The 23950-nt window shown below is 51.4% G+C and overlaps 1 protein-coding gene across 1 annotated transcript; it reads left to right on the top strand.

The window, feature by feature from the left end:
- Window positions 1-118: 118 nt before the first annotated feature.
- Window positions 119-23229, top strand: ZBTB47 (zinc finger and BTB domain containing 47). Its single transcript, XM_066550484.1, has 6 exons — window positions 119-603; window positions 11634-12998; window positions 16386-16533; window positions 17040-17155; window positions 17502-17646; window positions 18505-23229. The coding sequence occupies exons 1-6, from the start codon at window positions 601-603 to the stop codon at window positions 18870-18872; spliced, it is 2145 nt and encodes a 714-aa protein (XP_066406581.1). The 5' UTR covers window positions 119-600; the 3' UTR covers window positions 18873-23229.
- Window positions 23230-23950: the final 721 nt, after the last annotated feature.

Below are 23950 nucleotides of genomic sequence, written 5' to 3'. Positions count from 1 at the left end.
GAGGGCTTGGGGTGCGGGCACAGGGTGACAGAGGGGTGTCCCCTGTGGGGTGGCGGTGGCTGCTGTCGCTTTAAAGGGGCAGCCGCGGCCCCAGCTGATGCGGCGGCTCCAATCAGCGGCCCCGGGGCTCTTGGCAGCCGGAGCCGCCGCCGCTCCGCATTCCTCCGGCTTCCCAAAAGGGGCGAACATGGCGATGGGCAGGATGAGGTGAAGAGGAGGAGGAGGAAAAACATAAAAATTAAATTAAAAAAAAAAAAAAAGAAAGAAAGGAAAAGAGAAAAGATATAAAGCAGGGGGAGAGGAAAATGATGAAAAGGGAAATATAGGGGGAAAAAAAGGAAAAGAGGGACGGGGATGCAAGCAGCGCTGGCGCGGTGATTTCCTCCCCCCCCCTCCTCCTCCTCTTCCAAAAGGCAAAAAAAAAAAGGAAAAAAAAGCAGAAATAAGGCGGCCAAAAAAAAAAAGAAAAACAGGAAAAAAAAGCCACCAAACCAGCAACCCACCCAACCCACCAATTCCTTGTTTTTTTCATGGAGAGCACAAACCCCAGGCCAGCGGAGGAGGACCGGGACTCCTCAGCGCGGAGACCTTTGCATCAAAATGGTAGAGCCTGAACCCCCCCCCCTTTCTACCCGCCCCCCCTTCTCCCTTTTCTCCTCGCTTTTATTTCCCCCCTCTCCCTTCCCCTTCCTTCCTCCGTCGTTTCCTCGCTCTGCCGGGGCTTTGCCGACTTCCCAAAGGCCTCGAAACTTGCCCAAATCCCGGCCAGGGCGGCGGAGGTGCATGAGGGAGGTGGGGGGGCTGCATGGGCGATGCTGCATCCAGGCCTGAGGGGGAAACGGGAGGGGGCCGTGGATTAATTTTTATTTTATTTTTTTGTGGGGTTGGGGGGGGTATAAAAAGCACAGCCCGGCCAGGTTTGGGCCCGGTGCTGCTTTGCTGGGGGGGTTGCATGAGGGTCCCCCCTCCTGCAAGGCGAGGACGGGCTGGGTTTGGTGGAAATGGCATCAAAAACGCGCCCCCCCCCACCATCACCAGCACCTTTGGGGTGCTTTAGAGGAGGATGGGGGTGCGGAAGGGCCGTGAGGAGGGGTCTGAGCCCTCCCTTGGGAAGAGCCCAGCCCGGCTCGGGGGTCCCTGGCAGGATCTGGGGGGACTCGCACACTTTTGGAGCCCCCCAGGCCGGAGGATCCGCTGTGAGGGAGGGGGGTGCGCAGGAGCTGCCGCTTCCTCGGCCATTCCCATTCCCCGGATGACTCCATCCTTTTGCCAATTCCTGCCCGCCTCCTTCCCCCCCCACTTTTTCCATGGCTGGTTCCCGTCCTGGGCCCCCTTTTCCCGGCGGGTCTGGGGGGTTTTGGGCGCTCCGCAACATCCCGGAGGAGCAAAGCTGCAGGGAGGGCGCAGCATCCCCCCCACCTCTGAAAAAGCGATTTTCCAGCGCTCCTCTTTAAAATAACAATAATAATAATAATAACACCAGAGCTGGGGCTCTCGCCTGCAGCAGTGACCTATTTTATCGGCCGGTGGAGTTTTTTGGGGGGGGTTTAGTTGGAGTTGCGGAGGGCAGGCCCGAGCTGGGAAAGATCCACATGAAATCCCCCTGGGATGTGCTCCCGGTGCCTCCCCCATCCCAAAAAGTGCAGGGTTGTGTTCGCCCCAGCGCTGACTCCGTGCCCGTCCTGACGCCCCGGGAAGCGTCCGAGTGGAATTTTGGAAAGGGCACGAAAGTGCAAGCTCGGAAAAATGAGGAAACGATGGTAGATGGGATGGTGGGATGGGGCTCGGCACCCCAAGACTGCGGGGGTTTAATTAATGCTGAGGTTAAAGTGATCGGGAGTGGGTTTGGGTTCACGCTGGGCAGTCACACTCGGCCTGTGCAATGAAATCCCGGCTGAATCCTGCGCCTGCATCCCTTGCCAGAGGAGATGCTGAGGGCTCAGGGGGACACACCGGGGTGTTTTGGGGAGCCTTTCGTGCCCTGAGGTGGAGCTGGAGACACCCAGAGCCCACCCCAGCGAGGAAGACGGGGAAAAGTTGGGAATTCAGCCTTCCTTCCACACCCTACCTCGGCAAGAACCAGAGAAAGATTTGCTTTACAAAGCAAAATTCCTCCTTGGAAAGACACGAAAGGGATTTATTATATTTTTTTTTTTAAATTTTATTTTTTCCTCTGGATCTGTGGTGAAATCTCTCTGGGTGCAAACATTCTGCCTCCAAGTGCAGAGTTTCCCTGAGGATGCTCAGCCCCGCTCCGGGGGCTTTTCCCGGGGTGGCCGCAGGGTCCCCTTTGCCACCTGGGCTTGGAATGACGGCGGAGCTTTGTTCTCCCCGGGAGGAATTAACGGAGCGTTCGCTTATCAGCAGGCGAGATAAACGGCCCCGTGCTCGTGTCTCCCGGGTCTGGAGCAGAGACATTGCCACCCCCTCCACAAAAATAACCCGCTGCCGCCTTTGGAGATGGATCCTTTGGAAAAGGCAGGGAGAAAAACGGGAGGTTGCTTGCCCGAGAGTTGATGAAATATTGGTTCTTTTTAAGATGCAGATTTTTCTGCTCGTGGAAAAATAAGGGAAAAAAAAAAAAAAAAAACAACCCAAACCTTTTGCGGTTGAACTGAATGTGTCAAAACATCAGAGGGTCTTTGAAGGTTTTGGGGGGAAATGCTGATTTTCCTGTTCTCCCTCCTGGAGGAGAAAACTGAGGACTCTCCCATGCTGCTGCATTTAAGCCTTTGTAGAGGGGACCTGGTGGTGGCCCTGACAAAGTGACTCTGCGGGAGAAGAGCAAGAGATGAAGTTTTTAATTTGCTGCCATGTTTGCCTGGCCCCAAAAATGTGGATATTTAGATCCTCCATGTGGTTTGCATGCTAGATGTCATCCTAGATGTCATCCTAGATGTCCCCTGGCATTCTGTGGGTCCCTGTAGAACTGGAGGAGTGGATATTGGTGGGCAGGATGAGCTCTCTGCCTCCTGCCCCTAATTTTCCCTTATTCCTAAGGGAAATGGCTTGTGTTGTTGGGATGGTTTGTGCAGGGCAGGGGTGGCCCCATTGGGTTTCCTGCATGGGGACACACCTGGGGACTTGTCCCCGTGTTCTCTGGAGCTGCTGTCCTCTCTGCAGCAAACTCAGTGTTCATCCACCTCTCCTGATGGTGAAAACTGGGATGCCTTTGGATATGGGGAAAGACTGGCCATGGTGGCGCAGATGTCATGGGTAGAAGATTTAATTACAACAAACTGTCGTTTTTTATTATTATTTTTATGATTACATCTTTTGCCTGGAGCCGGGGCTGCTGACACCCTGTCTGAGTTAAAGCTCTGCTCCCCAAGCTACAGGAAAAAGGGTGATAAAAATAAGGACAAAAATAATGCATGTCATAAAAATGTTAAAAGTGTTGGGCAGGAAGGATGTGGTGCATCCAGATCCTCGATCTGGGCAACTGGATCTGAAGGAAGATGGCCCATGGCAGAGAAGTTGGGAGTAAGATGATCTTTAGGGTCCCATCCAGCCCAAACCATTCCATGGCTGGATTAGAGGAGCTTGGCTGGTGCTTCCCAAAGAGTCCTGGTCAAGGCTGGGTTAGGATGGATCTGGAGATGGGGACCATCTCCCAGGGTTTGGAGAAATGCTCTGGGATGGAAAGTCCTGCCCAGCATCGTGGCTGAGACAGGTGGAATCTTGGGTCTCTCTGGCAAGTTTGTGGCTGGGTTAGGAAATGCTGTGGTTTTAGGCTTTACTGAGGGCTGAGTGTGGGACAAACCCTGGAGGTGTCACATCCCACCATGCTGCTGATCCACCTGGAAGGTCGTGGTGGCTGCCCCAGGGATGGGCGTGGGGTGGGATGCCCCTGGGCTGCCAGGCAGGGCATGCTGGAAACCTCATTCAGCAGTGCTTGGGAGGTGGCTCCATCCATCCATCCATCCATCCATCCATCCATCCATCCATCCATCCATCCATCCATCCATCCATCCATCATCCATCATCCATCCATCCATCCATCCATCATCCCTCCCTCTGTCCCTCCATCCATGCTGCTGGGGATCCCAGCCCCTTCCTGCATCCCTGGCTGCACATGGCAGGGGGTGCCTTGGGGTTATGATGCCTTTGAGCTCTGCACAGGTGACATGGTGGCTGTCCTGCTGCACCCATCCCTGCCTCCTGCACCTATTCCTGCACCCATCCCTGCTCCTGCACCCATCCCTGCTCCCAGCACTGAATTTGGGGTTCCTGTCAGCTCTGGGGGGCTCTGAGCACCGCCTTTCCTGTTGCATCCAGGCCCTCCCTCGGTGGCAGTGGCACTGGGGACATCCCTGGGCTCTCTGGGGTGATGTCCCCTCTGGAGCTGGCCCCTGGTGCAGCCGCTTGGCCGCCAGCCCGGCTGGGGAGGTCAGCCTTGGGTTTTGTCCTCATTTCCTCCCTCAACCTTCCCTCTGCTTGTTTTTCTCGGGCAGGAGAGGGAGGGAGACAGTGGCTTTGTGTGTGTGTGTGTGTGTGTGTGTGTGTGTGTGTGCGCATCCCCTGGGCTCTTCCACCCCAGCAGTGACTCTGGGCAGTCCTGCATCCCACAGATGGAGGGCAGCATCCCATCCCATCCCATCCCCAGTGCCAGTGCAGCAGCTCAGGGACATCCCCATCAGCTGGGTGTCACTGGCTGTGCCCTCGTGGCCTGGCTGTCCTGTCTGCCCTCAGCGTTTGCCAGGGCCATGCCAGCTCTGCTGGAATCCAGCAGCATCCCTTTGGGATTTAACCCCAGACCTGGCTTTGCCTGGCTCTGGAATCACCTGCAGAGCTTTTGCTGGGTCTGACTGAGCCACACCTCCTTCAGGCCTGACCGAGGGGACAGGGACACTCAGAAGGGTGCTTCCATCCAGGGTTTGGTGCCTCTGCTCTCCTGGAGGGATTGGGATTTGTTCTGGCATGAAAATGATGCAGCGTTGCTGGAGCCTCTGTATTTTTGCAGCAGAGGCTGTGTCTGAGCAGGGGACAGTGCTCGGCTTCCCACGTGTTGGGATGGGCTCCCAGGGCTTGGCACTGCCCTCACTGTCACCCTGGTGGAACAGAGGGACAGTGTCCTCGATGCCATCACGGTGGTGGCATCCTCGAGGAGCAGCATCACCTCACTGGGACGATTTGGGGATGGGGTGTGACAGTGGGGTTGATCCTTGGAAATGTCACAGTGGCTTTGCAGCTCTGTGTGCAAAAGGAAAGGAGAAAAGCACCCACAGCAGCTGATAGGGTTTAAAAAAATTTAAAAGTATGAGATAAAAAAAAAAAAAGCACAAAGCCATTAACCCTCTGTGGGCTGTGCTGTTGGGAAGGCAGTGCCTGCTCCCAATGGATGAAGCTTTTGTGTTGCTCATCCCAGCTCATCCTGCTCCTCTCCCCACGCTGCTGGTGGCCATGGTGCTTCCAAAAACATCCCAAATGAACCTTTTCCCCTTTGCAAAGGTGTCCTCTTGGTTGCAGGGAGACAGGGATGGGGGAAGGAGCTGTCCCTGTTCCATTGCACTGCTGGGCCTGGGGCTGCTACCAACTCCCTGGGCAAAGCATCCTTGAGCCAAAGCCTGTAAATGCTGGATATCATTAATAAAAAATTAGGAACAGCCAAAAGGGAGGGGGGAAAAAAAAAAAGCCTGTGAAGCATCTGCCTGTCCCACAGCTGGACTGATGCTCTTCTTCACCCAGCAGAGGCTGGGACGTGTTTTTTGGATGAGCCAGGCTTAGGGAGCATCGCTGAGCCCCTTCCCCTTGCCTGCTCTCTGTGCCTGCACATGGCTCTGCTTTGGGCACCCTTAAGCCTTTTAGACAGCGCAGAAATAAAAATCATCGCTTGGGATGGTGTCAGCAGCATCCCTGGGGGCTCCGGAGCGGGCCGGGCACATCCCGGCGGGCAGGATGCGGGCGGTGGGCGCTCGCTCGGGGCCGTGCCGGCCGGCGCCTCGCCAGGCGGGGCTGTGGCCGGGCTATTGTTTTCCCTTCCTGCTTGTTTTTCCGGACAAGCCTCTCGTAATTAAATAAAAACACCCGTCGGAGGAGCGAGCAGACCCCACCCCCAGCACGGTCCCGTGCCGAGAGCACCCACGGAGAGCTCCCCGGGGAGGGAGGGGACAGCAGAGCTGTCAAGGTAGGCGACAGGAGAGGGACAGGAGCTTTGGGATGTGGTGTGTCCCTCTGCTAGCTTGCTCTGCTCCAGGAATGGGTGGTTGGGCAGTGGGATGTGCTCGGTCCGTGCAGTGCTGCTCGTTCTGGGCTGGTGTATCCTGGTTTGGGGAGCTGTGGGAAAACACATCATTTTGAAAAAAAATCTTCTGGTGGCCTCAAAACTAGGGAGAAAATGTTGAAGGTTTCATGCAAGGGTCTGGTGATAGGAAGGGGACAGGAGCTTTGGGATGTGGTTTATCCCTCTGCCAGCTTCCCAGGCACAGCTCTGCTCCAGGAATGGGGGATTGGGCAATGGGGTGTGCATGGTCCAGGCAGCGCTGCTCGTTCTGGGCTGGTGTAATTTTGAAAAAAAAAAAAAAATCTTCTGATGGGCTCAAAACTAGGGAGAAAAGGCTGAAGGTTTCATGCAAGGGTCTGGGGACAGGAGAGGGACAGGAGTTTTGGGATGTGGTTTTTTATTCTTCTGCCACCGTGCCCCAGGAATGGGTGGTTGGGCAGTGGGATGTGCTCGGTCCATGCAGTGCTGCTCGTTCTGGGCTGGTGTATCCTGGTTTGGGGAGCTATGGGAAAACACATCATTTTGAAAAAAAATCTTCTGATGGCCTCAAAACTAGGGAGAAAATGTTGAAGGTTTCATGCAAGGGTCTGGGGACAGGAGAGGGACAGGAGTTTTGGGATGTGGTTTTTTATTCTTCTGCCACCGTGCCCCAGGAATGGGTGGTTGGGCAGTGGGATGTGGACGGTCCAGGCAGCAGTGCTCGTTCTGGGCTGGTGTATTCTGGTTTGGGGAGCTTTTTTTTTTGAAAAAAAATCTCCAGATGGCCTCAAAACTAGGGAGAGAAGGCTGAAGGTTTCATGACAGGGTCTGGAAGGCAGAGGGCAGGTTGTGGGAGGGCGGGGATTAAAACTGAAAGCGCGAATGTTTGGGGTTTGTAACGATGCCCCTTTGTGTCGTCCGAAATTTTTACAGTTTTTTAATCTGTAAAAATGGGGATTTAATGTTATTTCTTAATGTTATTTCTTTCTTCAGCAAAAGTCAAGTTTTGACATTAAATAGTTCCAACCCAGCTCTTTTGTCCTGAAGTTCAGCAATGTCCAAATTGAGAAGAGGGCATGGGGGACTTCTTTTTTTTCTTGAGGAGCAAGTGCTGACATTGTATTTAGTTCCTTATTAAAGCACTTTTCTTTAATGCAATTTAATACTGAAGGTCAACTATGAATGCTTTGGTGGTTGGAAATGATACAGAAAAGCAGATTGCTTTTTTTTTTTTTTTTTTTTTTTTTTTTTTTACATCTTGAGGGTGAAAAATTTAAAGAAATCCCCAAATTTTGTGCTGAATGGAAAGTGGTTCACAGGCAGCTGGTCTTGTCACCACTTAAATGTGAATTTTATGCCCTAAGACCCCTTGTCCTTGTGCTTATGTGGGAAAGAATTACTCATGGTCCTTGATGCTGTGGTGATGAGGGTGCTAGAAATGAACAAATAATTAATTAAATAAAGAAGAGGCTGGTGAAGGTCAGAGATGATCTTCTTGGGGGACTGAGGATTTGAGTATTTAAATATATCCAGAGTGGCCCAACCTTCTGGTCTTTTGGGGAGGTTTAGAGCTGCAGGAACATTTAGGGATCTCATTCTCAATAGCTGCTGAGAGAAAGTGCTTTTTGTCGTAGTACATTGATTTAAATCCAGCAGCAAACACTTTCAGGGCAGGTGGGCAGGTGTTGGTGGGGCTGTTTAGGGAAACTGAGGCACGTGGCAGGATGCAGGTGGAAATGGAGCTTGGCCTCCCCCTCCTTTGGTGGGATTTTTGGTGGTTTGGCTGGAGAGATGCTGCCCTGCCCCAGTGAACGCCAGCATCTCCTTCCACCACTATTCCTTACTCATCCTTTCCTTCCATCCCCTCCCTTCGGGGCTCCTCCACCCCCCATCCCTCACCCCAAGCATCCTCCCCATCCTCTGGCCGTCCTCTTGCCCCAGGGGCTGTTTTGGGACGGGACTTTGGCAGCACCACGTGAAAACTCTCTTAAAATAGAGCTGGAGGGCAGCGTCAGGGCGGGGAGGGCTGGCTGGAGGCGCCGCCGGCCCCTCGGGCTGCGGAACTCACGGCCACGCTGCTTTCTAATAATTTTTCGGGGTGTTTTTCTGCACTGATGATGGCAGAACTTTACTTTGAGGTTGGTATGGTAGCGTGTGTAGGGGCCAGTTTTAGGGTTCACCCTGGTTTAGTGCATCCAGTGAGCTGCCCAAGTGTGCAGCAGGGGATGGAGATGGGATGTGGGCAGAGCCAGAGGGGCAGAGTGGTGGTGGTGGAAAAGAGCGAAACTCGTGATTCTTTTCCTTTTTTTTTTTTTTTTCTTTCTTCAATATGTATTTTTAATATAAGAAATATTAAATTAAAAGTGATATACATTTCAAATATTTGCGTTTTCCCAGAGGAAGAGCCTGGATTTAACCCTGCCATTAATCCCCATTAGTCAGGCTGCTCCGCTCCGCTGGAGCCGCAGGGACAGGAGCTGCCGGAGGGGCATTTTGGGGCAAGTCGGGGTCTTTTTGGGGATCTCACCCCGGCAGGCGCCTCTCGTCTCGGCCGGGGCTCTGGCTGCGGGGCAAGCTCACGAAAAGCATCTGAGAGCAATAAAGAGCAAAAGGCTCCCGCTGACAAGCCCGGGCTGAAGTCACCGGCGGGACGCGGCCAAGACACGCATTGTCCTCGCCGCTGCTGGGACTGATTAGAGCCGCCTGGCAAGGAGCGCCGCTGGGTGAGGGATCAGCCCCCTCTGCCAAAAATCCTCCATCCAGAGGGCAAAAAAAGCCGCCTTTTGTTTTCCAGGCTGGGAGATGCCGCTCCACAGACCCGTTTTCCTCTATTTTGCACCCATTCCTTGGTGGCTGTGCCCCAAGCTTGGGGTATCCTAAATGAGATGGATCCCCGGAGATAAAAACTGAGTTTAGGGTTATTTTTTTCAATAGAGAACCTGGCAAACAGCAAACTGCTCTGCTGAATTCCTGCTGTCTCTTCAGTTTTTGATATTTATTATAGCCTTAATTATTTTCTACGTGTCTTGGAGGTGGGAGGGGGGGCTGAACCATCCAAGATCTCATCAAAATGTTCTTGGCAGTCGTGAGAGGCTCAGGAAATGGTGAAGGTGGATGGATGTTCCAGCTGGGTTATGCAGCATTTTGTAACAAGTACATATATAAAGAATGTTTGTGTATTTATATATTTATGTGTTTTTATATATAAGTAGTTTAACTATATATAAGCATGAATGTATAAAATATTGGAAATATTAAATATATATATATATATAAATTATAAAAAAGTATATAAAAATATGTAAACACCCAACCCTTTTCCTACCTCTTTGCCCTGCTCCAGGCTGCAGAGCCAAGAATTTGGAGCAGAACTGGTTTTTCCATGTTTTCTCTGGGTGCCAGCACTTGCTAGGATTCTCCAGGGCTATCAGCACCATGCAAAACTTGAGATCCCTATTGGTTGGATGGGTTGGTTGTGGAGCAGAAATCCAATGAAAATGAAAAAATTTGGCAGGGAACGGAAAGAGGTTTTTTGCTTGTTGGGAAAACAGAGAAGAAAACACCCTTTTTTATTATTTAAACATTTTTGTCTGTGTGTCCTTTTGCCTTTGGCTCACCAGAAGAAAAAAAAAAAAAAAGACAAACAGAACATGTCTTGCTGGAATTTGTGTGTTAATCAAAAGCTGCCATTTCTTCCAGAAAAAATGGGAGTTGAAAATCTCTTTTTGGGGCAGGAGGTGCAGGATAAACCTGGCAGGTTGAACCCTCCCTCTCTGCCCCTGTTCTGCACCATGTCCTTGGTCACATCCTACAAAGGTCAGGAAAAAGGGTGTTATGGGGTCTGGGTGTGTCCCACCTTCTTTTAATGCAGGACGCAGGATTTAGGGCGTGGGATTTCCCTTGGATTTGGGATGGAGCAGGCAGACTCATCCTGAGGCTCAGGTATGACCAGGAGAGGGGATGAACACCAGGGATGCTCTGGACCATGTGAAATATGTGGGAGTTGGATTAAATACTCAGAAAACTCAGCCTGGGGAGGGTTGGCAGCACAGCATTCCCCAGCCTGGGGGTGCTGCTCCCTGATTTGAATTTTTCCAGGTAGTGCCTTTCCCCAGGCAATGGAAAATGAGCATTAAGAAGTGCATAAATCATGCCAATGGATCCAGCTGTGAGTGAGCTGCTGTCGTGAGCGAGAGCACGCGGTGTAATTCAGAAATATCAGAGGATATTGGGCTTTGTGCTGTTGTCTGCAGAAACAGGGAGCTATAAAATCCTAATTTCTTTTTATTTAGGGGGTTACATCTCAGCAGGTGCCTAAAATTGACTTCCTGTTTGGGGCAAATATCCACCTGGATCTCCATCTGGTTCAAGAGGTCAAGGCATCCCCTCTCCTGTGTGACATCTCTGAGTGAGTGTGGACACCTGAGCCTGCCTTTGGACCTCCTGGGTGGCCATGGTGCTTCCTACACACCTTGAAGGGATATCAGTGGGTGCTGGTGTGGCCCTTACCTGCCCTTTCACTGGGGCTTCTCCTCCTTGGTTGAGTCTCCTGGACTCAAGCAGGTGATGGAGCTTCCTGGTTGGTGTCTTCAAGCTGGGCCTGGTGGTGGAGCTTTGTGGTGTTCCTAAGCTGAGGCTGGTGGAGCATTTTGGTTGACATGTCCAAGCTGGGGCTGGTGACGGGAGTTTCTTGGCTGCTATCTCCAAACTGGGGTTGGTGATGGAGTTTCTTGGCTGGTATCTCCAAACTGAGGTTGGTGATGGAGTATTTTGGTTGCTATCTCCAAACTGGGGTTGGTGATGGAGTTTCTTGGCTGGTATCTCCAAACTGAGGTTAGTGATGGAGTGCTTTTGTTGGTATCTCCAAACTGGGGTTGGTGGTGGAGAGAGTGTTTTGGTTGGTATCTCCAAACTGGGGTTGGTAATTGAGTGTTTTAGTTACTATCTCCAAACTGAGGGTGGTGATAGAGTGTTTTGGTTGTTATCTCCAAACTGGCATTGGTGATGGAGTGTTTTGGTTGGTATCTCCAAACTGGGGTTGGTAATTGAGTGTTTTGGTTGTTATCTCCAAACTGGCGTTGGTGATGGAGTGTTTTGGTTGGTATCTCCAAACTGGCGTTGGTAATTGAGTGTTTTAGTTACTATCTCCAAACTGAGGGTGGTGATGGAGTGTTTTGGTTGGTATCTCCAAACTGAGGGAGTGATGGAGTGTTTTGGCTGGTATCTCCAAACTGGGGCTGGTGGTAGAACTCCATGGTGAGTACCTCCAAGCTGGGGTAGGTGACAGAATGTTTTGGTCGGCGCCTCCAAGCTGAGGCTGGCAGTAGAGCTTCTCAGGTGACATCTCTGACTTGGCATGATGGCATGGCCAGAAGGGTGTTTTTTGGGGGGGAAATGAGCCCTGAATGATTTTATTTCTTTCCTCCCCCAGCTGATAGTCGAAAAAACGACTGACTACCCTTCGGCTGAGTACTCCCTGGTGGAGGATGTAGCCCTCCACTTCACGTGTTTGATGGACAGACTGAACGAGCAGCGCCTCTTTCAGCCGGACCTGTGCGACGTGGACATCGTGCTGGTGCAGCACAAGAGCATCTTCCCGGCGCACAAGGGGGTCCTGGCAGCCTACAGCCAGTTCTTCCACTCCCTCTTCACCCAGAACAAGCAGCTGCAGCGCGTGGAGCTCTCTCTGGAGGCCCTCACCTCGCAGGGCCTTCAGCAGATCCTCAACTTCATCTACACCTCCAAGCTGCTCGTCAACTCCTGCAATGTGCAGGACGTGCTGAACGCGGCCGCCGTGCTGCAGATGAACAACATCGCGTCCTCCTGCCAGGACCTGCTGGACACGCGCTCGCTCAGCCTGGCCACTGACATGGCCCTGCCCGCCGAGGGCTGCGCCGGACCCCCACCCTACTACTGCGAGATCAAGCAGGAGGTGGACGCCCCCCACCCCAAAATCTACGCCCGGGAGGGCAACGACCCCTTCTCGGTGCGCGTGGAGGACGGGACGGGCAGCGGAACGCTCCCCCCCGGCCCAGCCAAGCAGTACTACAAGGAGGAGAAGGATGGAGGTCCTGGTGCTGTCTGTAAGATGGAGGGTGAGGAGTCTGAGGAGGACCTGGACAGCCAGGGCTCCTACAACAGGGAGCAGATCATCGTGGAGGTGAACCTCAACAACCAGACCCTCAACGTCTCCAAGGGCACGGAGGGGAAGGCGGCCGCCAGCGAGGCGGCCGTGATGGGGCGGCCGGACGGGGATGGGCGCGACACGGAGGAGGACGGGGAGGAGGAGAATGAGGAAGGGGAGGAGGAGGAGGAAGAGGAGGAGGATGCGGAGGTGGGGGAGGAGGAGGAGGAGGAGCGCAGCGAGGAGGAAGATCTGGAGGAGACGACGGAAGAAGAGGATGATGATGATGAGGATGCCTCAGAGATGAAACGGGAAAAGAGCGGGCAGCCCCGCAGGGGCAGCCGGGCATCCAAAGCCACTAAACCTGCCATGGCAACCAGGTCCCAGGAGATGGCCAAGGTGGAAGAGGAGGAGGAGGAGGAAGAAGAAGGCCAGAGGGGAAGGAAGAGGAAGAAAGAACAAGATGGCTTGGGCCAGAAGGTGAAGCTGGAGGAGAAGCAGCATTATCCGTGCAAGAAGTGTCCGCGGATCTTCAACAACCGCTGGTACCTGGAGAAGCACATGAACGTCACCCACAGCCGCATGCAGATCTGCGACAAGTGCGGGAAGCGCTTCCTGCTGGAGAGCGAGCTCCTGCTGCACCACCAGACCGACTGTGAGAAGAACATCCAGGTGAGCATGGCTCCATCCAGGGCATGGATCCCACCAGGGTGAACATCCACCAACGGGAAATGCCTTACCCCAAGGTGGAGCGTCCCACTAGAGATGGATGTCCCACCAAGGGGGGAATACCCCTCCAAAGTGGGTGGATGTGCCATCAAGGTGGGGACATCCCACCAAAGGAGAAGAATCCCACCACTGTGGGACATCCCAGTGAGGGAAGGGCATCCCAAGCACTGTGGAGGTCATTCCATCCAGATACACCCTGGGATGGGCTCGTGCTGAGATAATATTGATGTTGCAGTTAGCACATGTGTAGTGGTTTTGGTTGTTAATTTGAGATTTTGAGAGTTTGAGAATTTTGAGAATTTGAGATATGAGATTTTTCTCTATATGCAAAACCAGCACAACATGGCAGTTGGGAGGGAACCTTCCTTCACCCATGACTTGTATTCAGACTCAGGAGGGTCCCACAGTCGCCTGGAATTAGAGGATTTGTGCCACAGGGCTGTGGCTTTCCATTGACTGCCTGGGTGGAAGCACAGAGTTAATTTTTGAGGAGTAATTTTTCTTTTAAGTTTATTCAGTTAATCTGGATAAAACACTGCAAGCCCTTGATGGAGACACACTCCAGCATTCCCACCCAGACTGAACCCATTTTAGCTTAATTTGAAGATTTGCTGACAGGAGTTAAAATGGTTTTAATCTGCCTTTTGTGTTTTTTTTGTGTGCATTAGCAAATTTCTGAGTGCGTTTGACATCCACACATGGCTTGGGCTTGGTGTGGCCTTCCCCTGTGCTCATGAGATCCTGTGTAACAAATTGACTTTATTAAATCAGTGCAGTTTTGAGGGGATAGGGAGGCACCCAATCAGAGCAGCAAACACGTGTGTTCCTGAAGATCCCTCCAAATTCCCATCTCCTAATTCCTGATGAGCTGTTTTACAGGATGCTGCTGCTAATAATTACAAATATTATATAATATACAAAAAGAAATATTATATTAATATACAAATATTATATATTACAATTTATGGACAGCTTCTCCCATCACTCTTCCCACCAGTGACCAGATTTTGAATGATCTCACAGCTCTCCTTGATGGAGGTAACACAACCCAAGTGCTGCTGGAGCCCTTCAGTGATGAGACCCAAATAAAACAGGGAATGAGGCAGATCTTGGCAAGCAGGGAATATGGGAGCAGGAACAGTCTTGGTTCATAGGTGAAGCAGTCACTGACCCTTTGGTGCATCTTCCTGACAAATCCACAGCTCTGAAGTTGCTTTTTTTGGATGCTTTTTCCCAGAATGGATGAGTGTAGTTCCAATACCTGCACAGTGGTGGCTATTTCAGGGCCTAACAAAAAAAAAAGTTAAAAAGGAATTTTACCAGAATGTTTATTCAGCTTCATCTGCTTTCCAGGTGGATAACATGGGGCTGTCACTACATTGCTTGTTTTTTGTTTTGCCCTCTCCTTTTTATCCCTTTTCCAAATCATTTTGGAATAGGATGAACCAGAACTGCCTGTATAGTGACCTCCTTCTGCAAAAAAGGGATCATTGTCTGTCACCTAATTAAGCATTTTTAATTTTACAAATAGCCAAATCCACTCCATTTGCTCTTATAATATTTAATAACTTTATCAACATCCCATGGAATTATGTCTGGGTGGAAAAGGAATTTTTTTCAACACTCTGCCCTTAAGAGTTTTTATTTCTTGTGTTTTAATCAGATCCATGACGGTACTATCCACCTTTTCTCAGTTTGATCTGCTGCTTTCTTTCCCTGTTTTGTCACCAAATTTCATCCATAAAGCTTTAGGATGTAAGAACCGTCCTGCTCCCTGTGTTCATCCCCCATCTCCATAATGTGCATCCTACCACCTGAAAAGTGATTCATCCTTTGCTTTATTGAGTTGTCCCTCAAACTCTTTTTATTGCCAGCTTCAGTATGGTTTTCCTTTTAAACTACAAGAATTCATATCCCCATTTTTCCCCCTCATTTGGACATTGCTTCCTTATTTTTTGAGTGATGTTTTTCAGCAGTGAGTGAGGACACAGAGCTCAGTCCTCCAGGGTGTTTGGGCCCAGCCCTGGAGGTTTTTCTACCTCTGCTGCTTTCCCTCTACCTTTCATTTTGAAATTCCCCTGTCTCTTTCATTTTAAATAGAGAAAATGGATATTGATGTGTCTTTGATATCAGGCTCTAGTCCTGAATTTGCCCTGAAATATCCCTTAAGACAGAGATAAAGCTGTTCTGATCCATGGAAATGCTTACTTGGGAACAGTAGGACTTGGAGAACTGCTAATGTTGATATTTGAGCATGGCAAGATGAAGATGAGGAGGCTTGGGAATGGCTCTGTGACCCTAATTTTCCCTTTGGGGCACCTAAATATAAATATATATGGAGAAATACAGTGACTTCACAGCATAATGATGTGTTTTCAATGGTATCCCAGCAAAATTTGGTTGAAGCCCATCAAGGAGCATCTGTTCCTCTGGGAAGGAGGAGAAGTGGAGAAATCCCTGCCCAGGTTCACTGGTACAATTCAGCCACGTTGTTGCAAGATGCCTTCAAGGCATGAATAATTTTCTAAACAAGTCTGCAAGGAGAGAAGGGGTGGTTTTATCCCTGTTGACCAAGAGGAACATGAGCCATGGAAAGGTGAAGGGGAAGGAGCTGACCTTTGTCTCCTGGCATGGTTTCCTTGGTGGATATCTCTCTCCAGTGTTTCCCTGGGCACTGAACTGGTCTCACGTGCTTGCAAGAGGTCTCACACAGAAGCTGGACCTTTTCCTGGGAACTTCCAGAGGAGCACTGAACTTGTTGGAGCTGAAGTGATTCTCTACCTTAAGTTTTTCGGGAAGACTTTGCATGTCACGTTGTTCTCCTTGTGCTGATGGACTGGTGGTTTGGGTCCATTTTGGTCCTTTTGGATATCATGGAATCATAGATCTGCTTGGAAAATAAATTTAGTGGTGAAGTATCCATTATATCTGCTGAAGACTGAAGTTGTACTGCCCCAGATAGGGATTCTCCTTATTTTCATATTTTTTGCAAATTTCCAATGCACAGAGGGTCAGGATATTTTATGTAAGATCTTCATAATTCATAATTTAGGAATAAAATTCCCAGCTGGGAATGGGGCATGAGCTGTTGCTTATCCAAATCCTGATACAGCCATTGATGAAAATTCCACATCCTTCCCTGGAAGGTCATTGCCCCTTGCTCATTTTCATAGAAATATGAAATTTGGAGGTTTTGAAGCGACAAGGTCTATATCAGACTTGCTGGTAGTTATGATTTTTGATATCAGCTGTAGCTTTCACCATGATGTTCCCTTTCCATGGACAAAGCTGCTTCCCCTGCTTCCCTGACTGTCTCCTGTGTCCTTGCAGTGTGTGACATGTGGGAAGGGGTTCAAGAAGCTCTGGTCTCTCCACGAGCACAACAAGATTGTCCATGGCTATGCAGAGAAGAAGTTCTCCTGCGAGATCTGCGAGAAGAAGTTCTACACCATGGCCCACGTGCGCAAACACATGGTTGGTGAGTGTGGGAGGCGCCATGGGGAGATCTTGCTGGGGGTCCATTCAGTTTGGCAATAAAAAGTGTTTTCTGTTGCTGTCATGTTGGCTTACTCTTGGGTGAGCTTTCTCACATCCCTATCTTGAAATTTGGCCTGATATTCAATGCTGAACCAATGTCTGCTCAGTGCTGGGTTTGGACGTGGTGCTGGGGAATCCCATTTATTTTATTGATCAGAAGTGATCAGAGGAAGGTTTGAAGTGTAAAAGGACCAGACCATACCAGTGCTGGGCTTTGAAAAGCAAATTCCATATGACAGCAGTAGTTGGGTCCCTGGGCCTTGGAGCCACCAAAGAGATCCAAAAGAATGGGGGTTTGGAAGGGAAACGCTTGAAACATCGCTGCCATTTATCTTCCAGAGGTGCTTTGGGTTTGCTGGGGTTGGGCACGGGGAGCCAGAGCTGGGGTGTGGGGAGATGGATGGTGGAGGTGTGTGGAGGCTGCTGACCTGCCCCTGTCCCCACCAGCACACACCAAGGATATGCCCTTCACCTGTGAGACCTGCGGGAAGTCCTTCAAGCGCAGCATGTCCCTCAAGGTCCACTCGCTCCAGCACTCCGGGGAAAAGCCTTTCAAATGTGAGGTAAGGCAGAAACACTGATCTGGGGAGAGATCTTCCACTCCCTGGGGCTTCCACTGTGCTGTGTGACAGTGCAGCTGTAGGGATGATCCCACGCTTTTCCAAACTTTGCATCACCTGGTTTGAGAGTCCCACCACCTTCATGATGAAACTTGTCCAATGCCAGGATCTGTCCCCGAGTGCCTGGACTTTGCACCCACCCAGCCTGCAAACCTGGCTGGGTATGTCCCAAAAACCTGTTTTGGGGGGGTTTCTTGGGGGGAAAAAACCAGGATTTCCTTGCTGCTGATGATTTGAGGGGAATGTGGGGATATTTTGGGTGCTCATCGAGAACTCCTCACCCCTGCAGAACTGCAACGAGCGCTTCCAGTACAAGTACCAGCTGCGCTCCCACATGAGCATCCACATCGGCCACAAGCAGTTCATGTGCCAGTGGTGTGGCAAGGACTTCAACATGAAGCAGTACTTTGATGAGCACATGAAGACGCACACAGGTGAGACCTGCCCCTTGCCTGGCCCCAAATTCCTGCAGTCAGGCTCTCCCTGAAAGGAGTGATGGGATGGGGGCAACATCTTAGGGTGGGTGGCAGGATGGGGTTTTGGGAAGCACTGATAAGGCCCCAGTCAATTTATTCAACGGGACTTTTGGAAGGGCTTACAATGGTTCATGATCTCTGGGCTGGACACACAGGAGAAATGGCAACAAGATCTTCTCAAGGGGTCAAAACAACTTAAAGGTTTGCTGGCAAACTTGAGAAAAATCAGGGAGCTTTGGCAAAAGGTTTAGTACAGCATTCAACCAACATAAAACACTTCTCACAGCATTAAACTTGGCCCATTCAACTTAGCAAACTTTAAATACATTCAATGTTGAGCTACTCAAAATATTCCAAGGAGAGAGAATTAGAAGAAGAAGAAAGAGAAGGACAGAAAAGATACAGAAAAGCACATATAGGTAGTTGGTAGCACAGGGTACCAACTCCTGGGTTCAGACAGAACTTCCAAGAAAAAGGTAGGGTCTAGATGAATGCGATGGCCTTGCGTTTGGCTTTAAATACCCCTTGCTCCTCAAGGGGTATTTGGTTCCCCCCTTTCTCCCACATGGGACTTCTGATCATTTGGTCCTCAGGAATTGGATTAGGGGAGAATGGAGCATTGCCTCTCCGTGTGCCACGATTGACAGACACTGCCAGGCTGGGATACAGGCCCTGGGGCTGGGATGTGGGGCCGTTCACTGCCTCACCAGGGCAAGGCACGCGCATGCACCCCAAAATACCTCGAGACATCAAATCTCCCCGGTCTCTGACACTCACCCTAACCAGCAGCTTCTCTCCCTCTCCTCCCACGCTCAGGGGAGAAGCCCTACATCTGTGAGATCTGCGGGAAGAGCTTCACCAGCCGCCCCAACATGAAGCGGCACCGCCGGACCCACACCGGGGAGAAGCCGTACCCCTGCGATGTCTGCGGCCAGCGCTTCCGCTTCTCCAACATGCTCAAGGCCCACAAGGAGAAATGTTTCCGCGTCACCAACCCCCTGGCTTCGGACACAGCCGTGCCCCAGCCCGCCACCAGCCCGGCTCCGCTGCCCCCCGGCCCCGGCGTCTCCCCCCTGCCCCTGCCGCTGCTCCATCCTCTTCCACAGACCCTCCCTCCTCCTCCTCACCTACCGCCACCCCCTCCCCTGTTTCCCGCGGGGAGGATAAATTCAAACAACAATTAGGTGCCCTCCCCTCACCCCCCCCGGCCATGCGCCTGCACGGACTGCTCTGCCCTTCGGGAACGCCTTTCCCCCGGGGAGCCAAGGCTTTGCTTGCTCTCTACCCCCCCTTCCTCCTTGTTTTGGGGTTGTTTTGGGTTTTTATTCCTTTCTCTCACCCGTCATTCTCTGCAGAGAGGGGGAGCAGGAGGAAGCCTCCCCCTGAGGAATGTGGGTGTTGGGGGGGAACTGCCATCCGTCCGTAAGGGTGTAGGTAAAAGGTGTCACTCTCAGTTTCATCTTCCCACACGCTGGCATCACCTTCCTGCTGGGATGCTGGTGAGGCTGGGAGGAGCAGGATATCCAGGCTTGAGCTTGCTGGCCGGTGCATCAATAATTCGAAGCCGAATTCTAGTTAGTGGTGCTTGAATCCCTGTACTGTAAAGCTGGTCTTTCAAGTCAGGCTCTTCACCCATGGGGTTGAAAGGTAGGCACCCCAGGGGAGCCCCCCACTGCCAGCCCCAGTGACCCGTGGCAAGCAGGTGTCCCCATTGGAAAGCCATTAGCATGCCCTCGTTAGCAGCCCTCAACATGTCTTCCTTCCCTACAGCAGGTTTTCCTCCTCCACAGGCAAAAGCACAAACACCCACCTTGCATCTTGGGGCATCTGCAACTCACTGTCAGTTCAGTTCCGGGGTGCCCTAAGGGAGCTGGGTTCTGGTGTGCCCTTTCTGCTAATCCCAGCAGGAGCTGGGCCCCTGGGGATGCTCTGGAGCTGGGGAGCTGTTCCTGGGAGAGCTCAGGTACCTTTGGGACTGGCAGGAGGGGAGCCTGGAACAGAGGAGCAGGACGCTTCTGTTTCTCAGCAGAATCGGCCCAGAATAGTGCCTTAACAATCTGAACAAACCCCTGAGAGATGGGTGAGCTCCAGGTCGGTCCCACTGCAAGGTTCAGAGCTAAAGCAGGACCATGTTCAGCCTGGGGATGATGATGTCCCAGTCTCCAGTTTGTTGCCTGCTTTGCTCTCCCAAGCTTCACTTCTCCTTGTGGTGCTGGCATCCGTTGCCCTGTCCTGGTCTGGGGGGACCAGAGGGGACCAGTGAGGGTTGTGGTTGTTTTGGTGATGCCCTGTGATGTTGATTAGTGCTTGTTGATGATTCACTTACAAATTATGTGTCTGACTTCATGCTGAGGAGGAGGAGAAGAGGAAGGCTTTGCTGTCACCTTTTTGTTGGGCACTGAGGTCCCAGCAGGGTCTCTCACTGCTGTGCTCTGCCCCAGGGTGCCATGCATTGTCCTGACCATGGCTGTGGGGTCCCTGCCTGGGGGAAGTGTCCCCTTTAGAGTCAGAGAGCACCCAGCATGGGCAGAGAAGGGCTGGCAAGAGGTGGGGGGTGTTCCAGCTGATCCTGTGCTTCTAAAGCTGGTGTGGGTCAGGTCATGGAGGAGGTGGTGGAAGCACTGTTGGTAGGTAAAAAGGAAAGAGGTCATTGAGTGGGCTGCAGGAGCCTTTTCTCTTATGCAGCTTGTGCTGGGTGACAGCAGAGTGCTGGGGACAGGGAGCCACACCTGGCTCTGTGAAAATCTTTGGTGCTTTGTGTCCTGGACCAAATCAGCAAAGCACTTGGGCAGCATTGGGGCTGTGCCTGCAGAGATGGGAGGACACATGCTCAGGGGCTTTGCTGACTGGGGACATGCAGGAGCCTGATGGGGACAGGACCAGGGAGCATCTGCTGTTCTTCTGAGTGCTCTTTAAGGTGTCTGGTGTCATCTCCTGCTGAGTGGTGCCCCACTGGTTCCCAGCATCATGGGAAAGCTGACTGATGTTAGCATTTTGGAGCTACAAAGTCCTTTTCATCTTTTGTGTTGGCTGGGATCCTGTGGATCCCCAGCATGGCTCTCAGTTCCAGTGAGCTCACCCTCATCTCCATCTGCTCTGAGCACGAGGAGGTTTCTATGGCAGAGCTGCCTCACCTCATTGACCTTCTCAGGTGGGTTCCAAAGGCTTCTCTGCTGCCCCCTCCATGACCCTGGGACTCGTTGGGATGGCACAAAGCCTCACACACACCTGTGAGGGATGAGGGCTCTTGGGGCCATTGGCTGTCTGAAGGGACCATGACCCATACTGGAAGATTTTTGCTTTGGAGAAGCATTCAGTGAAATCCATGGAGGTGCTGGAGAGGTTCATGCTGTCTCCTCTGCTGCCTCCCAGATCCCATCCCCTTGGGCTTCCTTGTGCTTCTTTCCCCTCATGTTCAGCCTTGAGACAGGATGGGAGTGCCGTGCCCTTATTTTATGGTCTTCTGTGATGGAGCCTATCAGCTGATAGACTTCCCCCCATGTAAACATCCATGCCAACATTGTGTGCTCCCTTATTCCACTCACCTGGAGGTGGCTTTCCTGTTCCTGTCCCAGTTCATCCTCTCCCAGTGAGGACCTGCCCCCCTTGGACATCTCTGGGAGATGAGAGCACTTCCTTGAGGCTGGAAGCCCAGCAGAAAGCCCAGTGACTGATCCCAGCCACGTCCGATCCCCTTCGAGAGCCTGCTCCTAGAGCCACTTGGAGACGTCGAGATGTGACCATGCACACAGCACTTTGGAGAACCAGATCCCTGCTGCTCCCTCCCCTCTCCAAGGCCTGGGTAGTTCCCAGGAGTCCTATGCGGCCTCCAAGCCCTTTTGTCTACACCCTGACTCAGCCCCAGTGTGTCTCCATGTCTGGTTTTCATTTGTGTACTAAGAGCTCAGACGAGTCGCTCCCACAGTGCCTCGTCCATCCCGGACCCGTCCCAGCCCGCCTGTTGCACCCTTGGGGTTAGACAGAGCAGCAGGCAGGAGAGTTGGGTCCGTTGTTTTCAAGCTTTTTATGTTTTACTTTAATTTTTTTTAATTTTTTTTTTTTTAACTCTTGCACCTTAATCTCTCACATCCCTTCTTTGACAGACCGCGAGGGTGGAGAGGGGCTCGATTTCCATTACGCGGTTCCTGAATTCGCCGTAGCGCAATGTTCAGCTGACAGCTCTTCCCACACACCCAAACCCCAGACCCGCCTGGGTCGGAATTTTTTTTTTCCACCCTTCATTTGAACTTTGGGGAGGGAGGGAATCATGCTGGGGAGGGTCACTTTTGGTTTATATAATCCCAGGAGCCTGGTAGCACAGACCAGTTCGCCTCACGTATCTATGAGGCACGGCTGGCCCTTCGGACCACAGCCATAACCCTGGCGCGGTGGGAAGGCGATGGATGGATGGACAGATGGTGGGAATGGCTGTGACAGTGCAATAGAGACGAGCATCCGCTGCTAGACAACTCCTCTGAGGTGACTCTTGGTTTGCCTGAAGTCAGGAGGGAAGGACAGACGGACAGACGCCCTTTGTTCACACGGACGGCCAGAGCTTCCCCACGCGCAGCCCTGCCTAGAGACACGGAACCACGACGGGAGTTGGGTTGGACTTAACAAAGGAAGAAAATAATAAATTAAAAAAAAAAAGGAGAAAAAAAAAAGGAATAAGAACAACCGCTGTAGCATGGAACTTGAAGGAAATGAATGAAACCCCCAAGCACTTGCCTCAAAACTAGTTTCTCATGCCTGGTGTTTGGCTCTGAATTATTTTATGGCATTCAGTATCAGTTGCCCAAACATGCCAAGTTAAGAGTGTATTGGTGGCTCTACAAGTGTGAACAAACTAAACGAAGCACTTTATTCTGTATAGATTAAGGGAAGGCGGGGAGGGGAGGGGAAGCTTGGATGCTTTTCGGAAGCGTCTTAAGTAATGTTCTAGGAAATGTATTATTATTATTATTACCTTTTTTTTTTTTATGACCATGTGTAATCAATATATGTTTATCTTTAACTCCAAGTACAGCAGTTACTCTCTTTGGGATGGTGTGAGGAGGGGGAGGCTGAGATGGTTGGATTAGTCCATCCCCGTGGGGCCAACTGAGGCAAGTCATTGTCTACCGCAGGAACGGGCGAGTCTTGTTTCGTTGATGGTCCCATTGGCCAATGTCCAGGAGGTCCCAAGAGGTTCATCAAGGCCACCTCCCAGGGCACAGCTCCCAGTCAGACATCCCCATCCCAAGCCATCTTCTGCCTGGGGGTGCTGGGGCTGCTCTCTGTGCTGCCCACCAGCGCAACAAGTCACGGTAGGGAGGCTGGTTTGGGTTGTCCCTCGAGGCCAGGTCCTTGGCCATGCTTTGAAATCTGCTTTTGGCCTCTCACCAAGGCACGTTGGGGCTCACTGAGCTCTGAAATTGGTGAGAGGTCAGAACTGGGCCTTTCCACTGCGTTCTCCCAGTCTGGAAGTGTTATGACTGTTACCAAAGAGGTTGCAAGTGGAAGGACTGAATCAATAAACGATTTGTCTTTTATAAAAGAAAACCGAAAGCTCCACCACTTTCTTTTGTTACCTTAATTTTGCTTTATCTTTTTCTTCCCCCCCCCCTCCTTTTCTTTTCTTTTAAAAGGGTTTTTTTCAGGCAACTGTGTGAGCAGTCAGAGATGGGGAGGATGAGGAATTTGCTGCCACTGCTTCACATGTGCAGGCTCTGTGCTGGGTTTGGTGGGAGATGTGTGAATGTGTGTGAGACTGTTGTGGGGCCAACAAAAAAAGAGCTTTTCAGGGAAGGGTGATGAGTGGATAGAAGAAGGAATTCAGTGCTTACAGCCCTGGGGTAAGGACTGAGCACCTGATCCTACTGGCTCCATCAGGTCGGTGTGAACTCTTGAGCAGGAGCTCTCTGATCTCTGTTGGCAGAGGAGAAACCAAGGAGCACATCCAAAAGCACCCAGTGCCTTTATTAATTTAAAATGGAGCAGGGGGAACCTCACCAGCAATATCAGCATGGATTTTGGGAAGATTGGGGAAGAAGAGATGGTTTTCCCTCACCCTTTGGATGCATTCTTTGCCACTGTCATTATCTGTAGGGGGACCTGTGCCACTGAAGCTGTTGCATCTGAGCCAGGAAAACACCAGGCAGCAGGGAAGAGTGATGTCTCTCTGAGCATTCCTGGTGGCATTTCTTATCTGTGATGGCCTTTAAACTGACACAGCCTCTTGGAGATATGGAAGAACATCCCCAGGCCATGCCTTCACTTGGTG

This window comes from Molothrus aeneus, chromosome 1 (assembly GCF_037042795.1).
Source record: "Molothrus aeneus isolate 106 chromosome 1, BPBGC_Maene_1.0, whole genome shotgun sequence".
NCBI lineage: Eukaryota > Metazoa > Chordata > Aves > Passeriformes > Icteridae > Molothrus > Molothrus aeneus.
Note: the sequence above shows the minus strand (reverse complement) of the source record. Positions and strands in the feature narration are given on the sequence as shown.

Bases quoted from the DNA above. Each gene is read 5' to 3' on its own strand.
- ZBTB47 (XM_066550484.1), top strand. The intron at 17,156-17,501 runs GTAAGGCAGAAA...TCACCCCTGCAG, and splicing joins AAAAGCCTTTCAAATGTGAG to AACTGCAACGAGCGCTTCCA. The intron at 17,647-18,504 runs GTGAGACCTGCC...TCCCACGCTCAG, and splicing joins GCACATGAAGACGCACACAG to GGGAGAAGCCCTACATCTGT.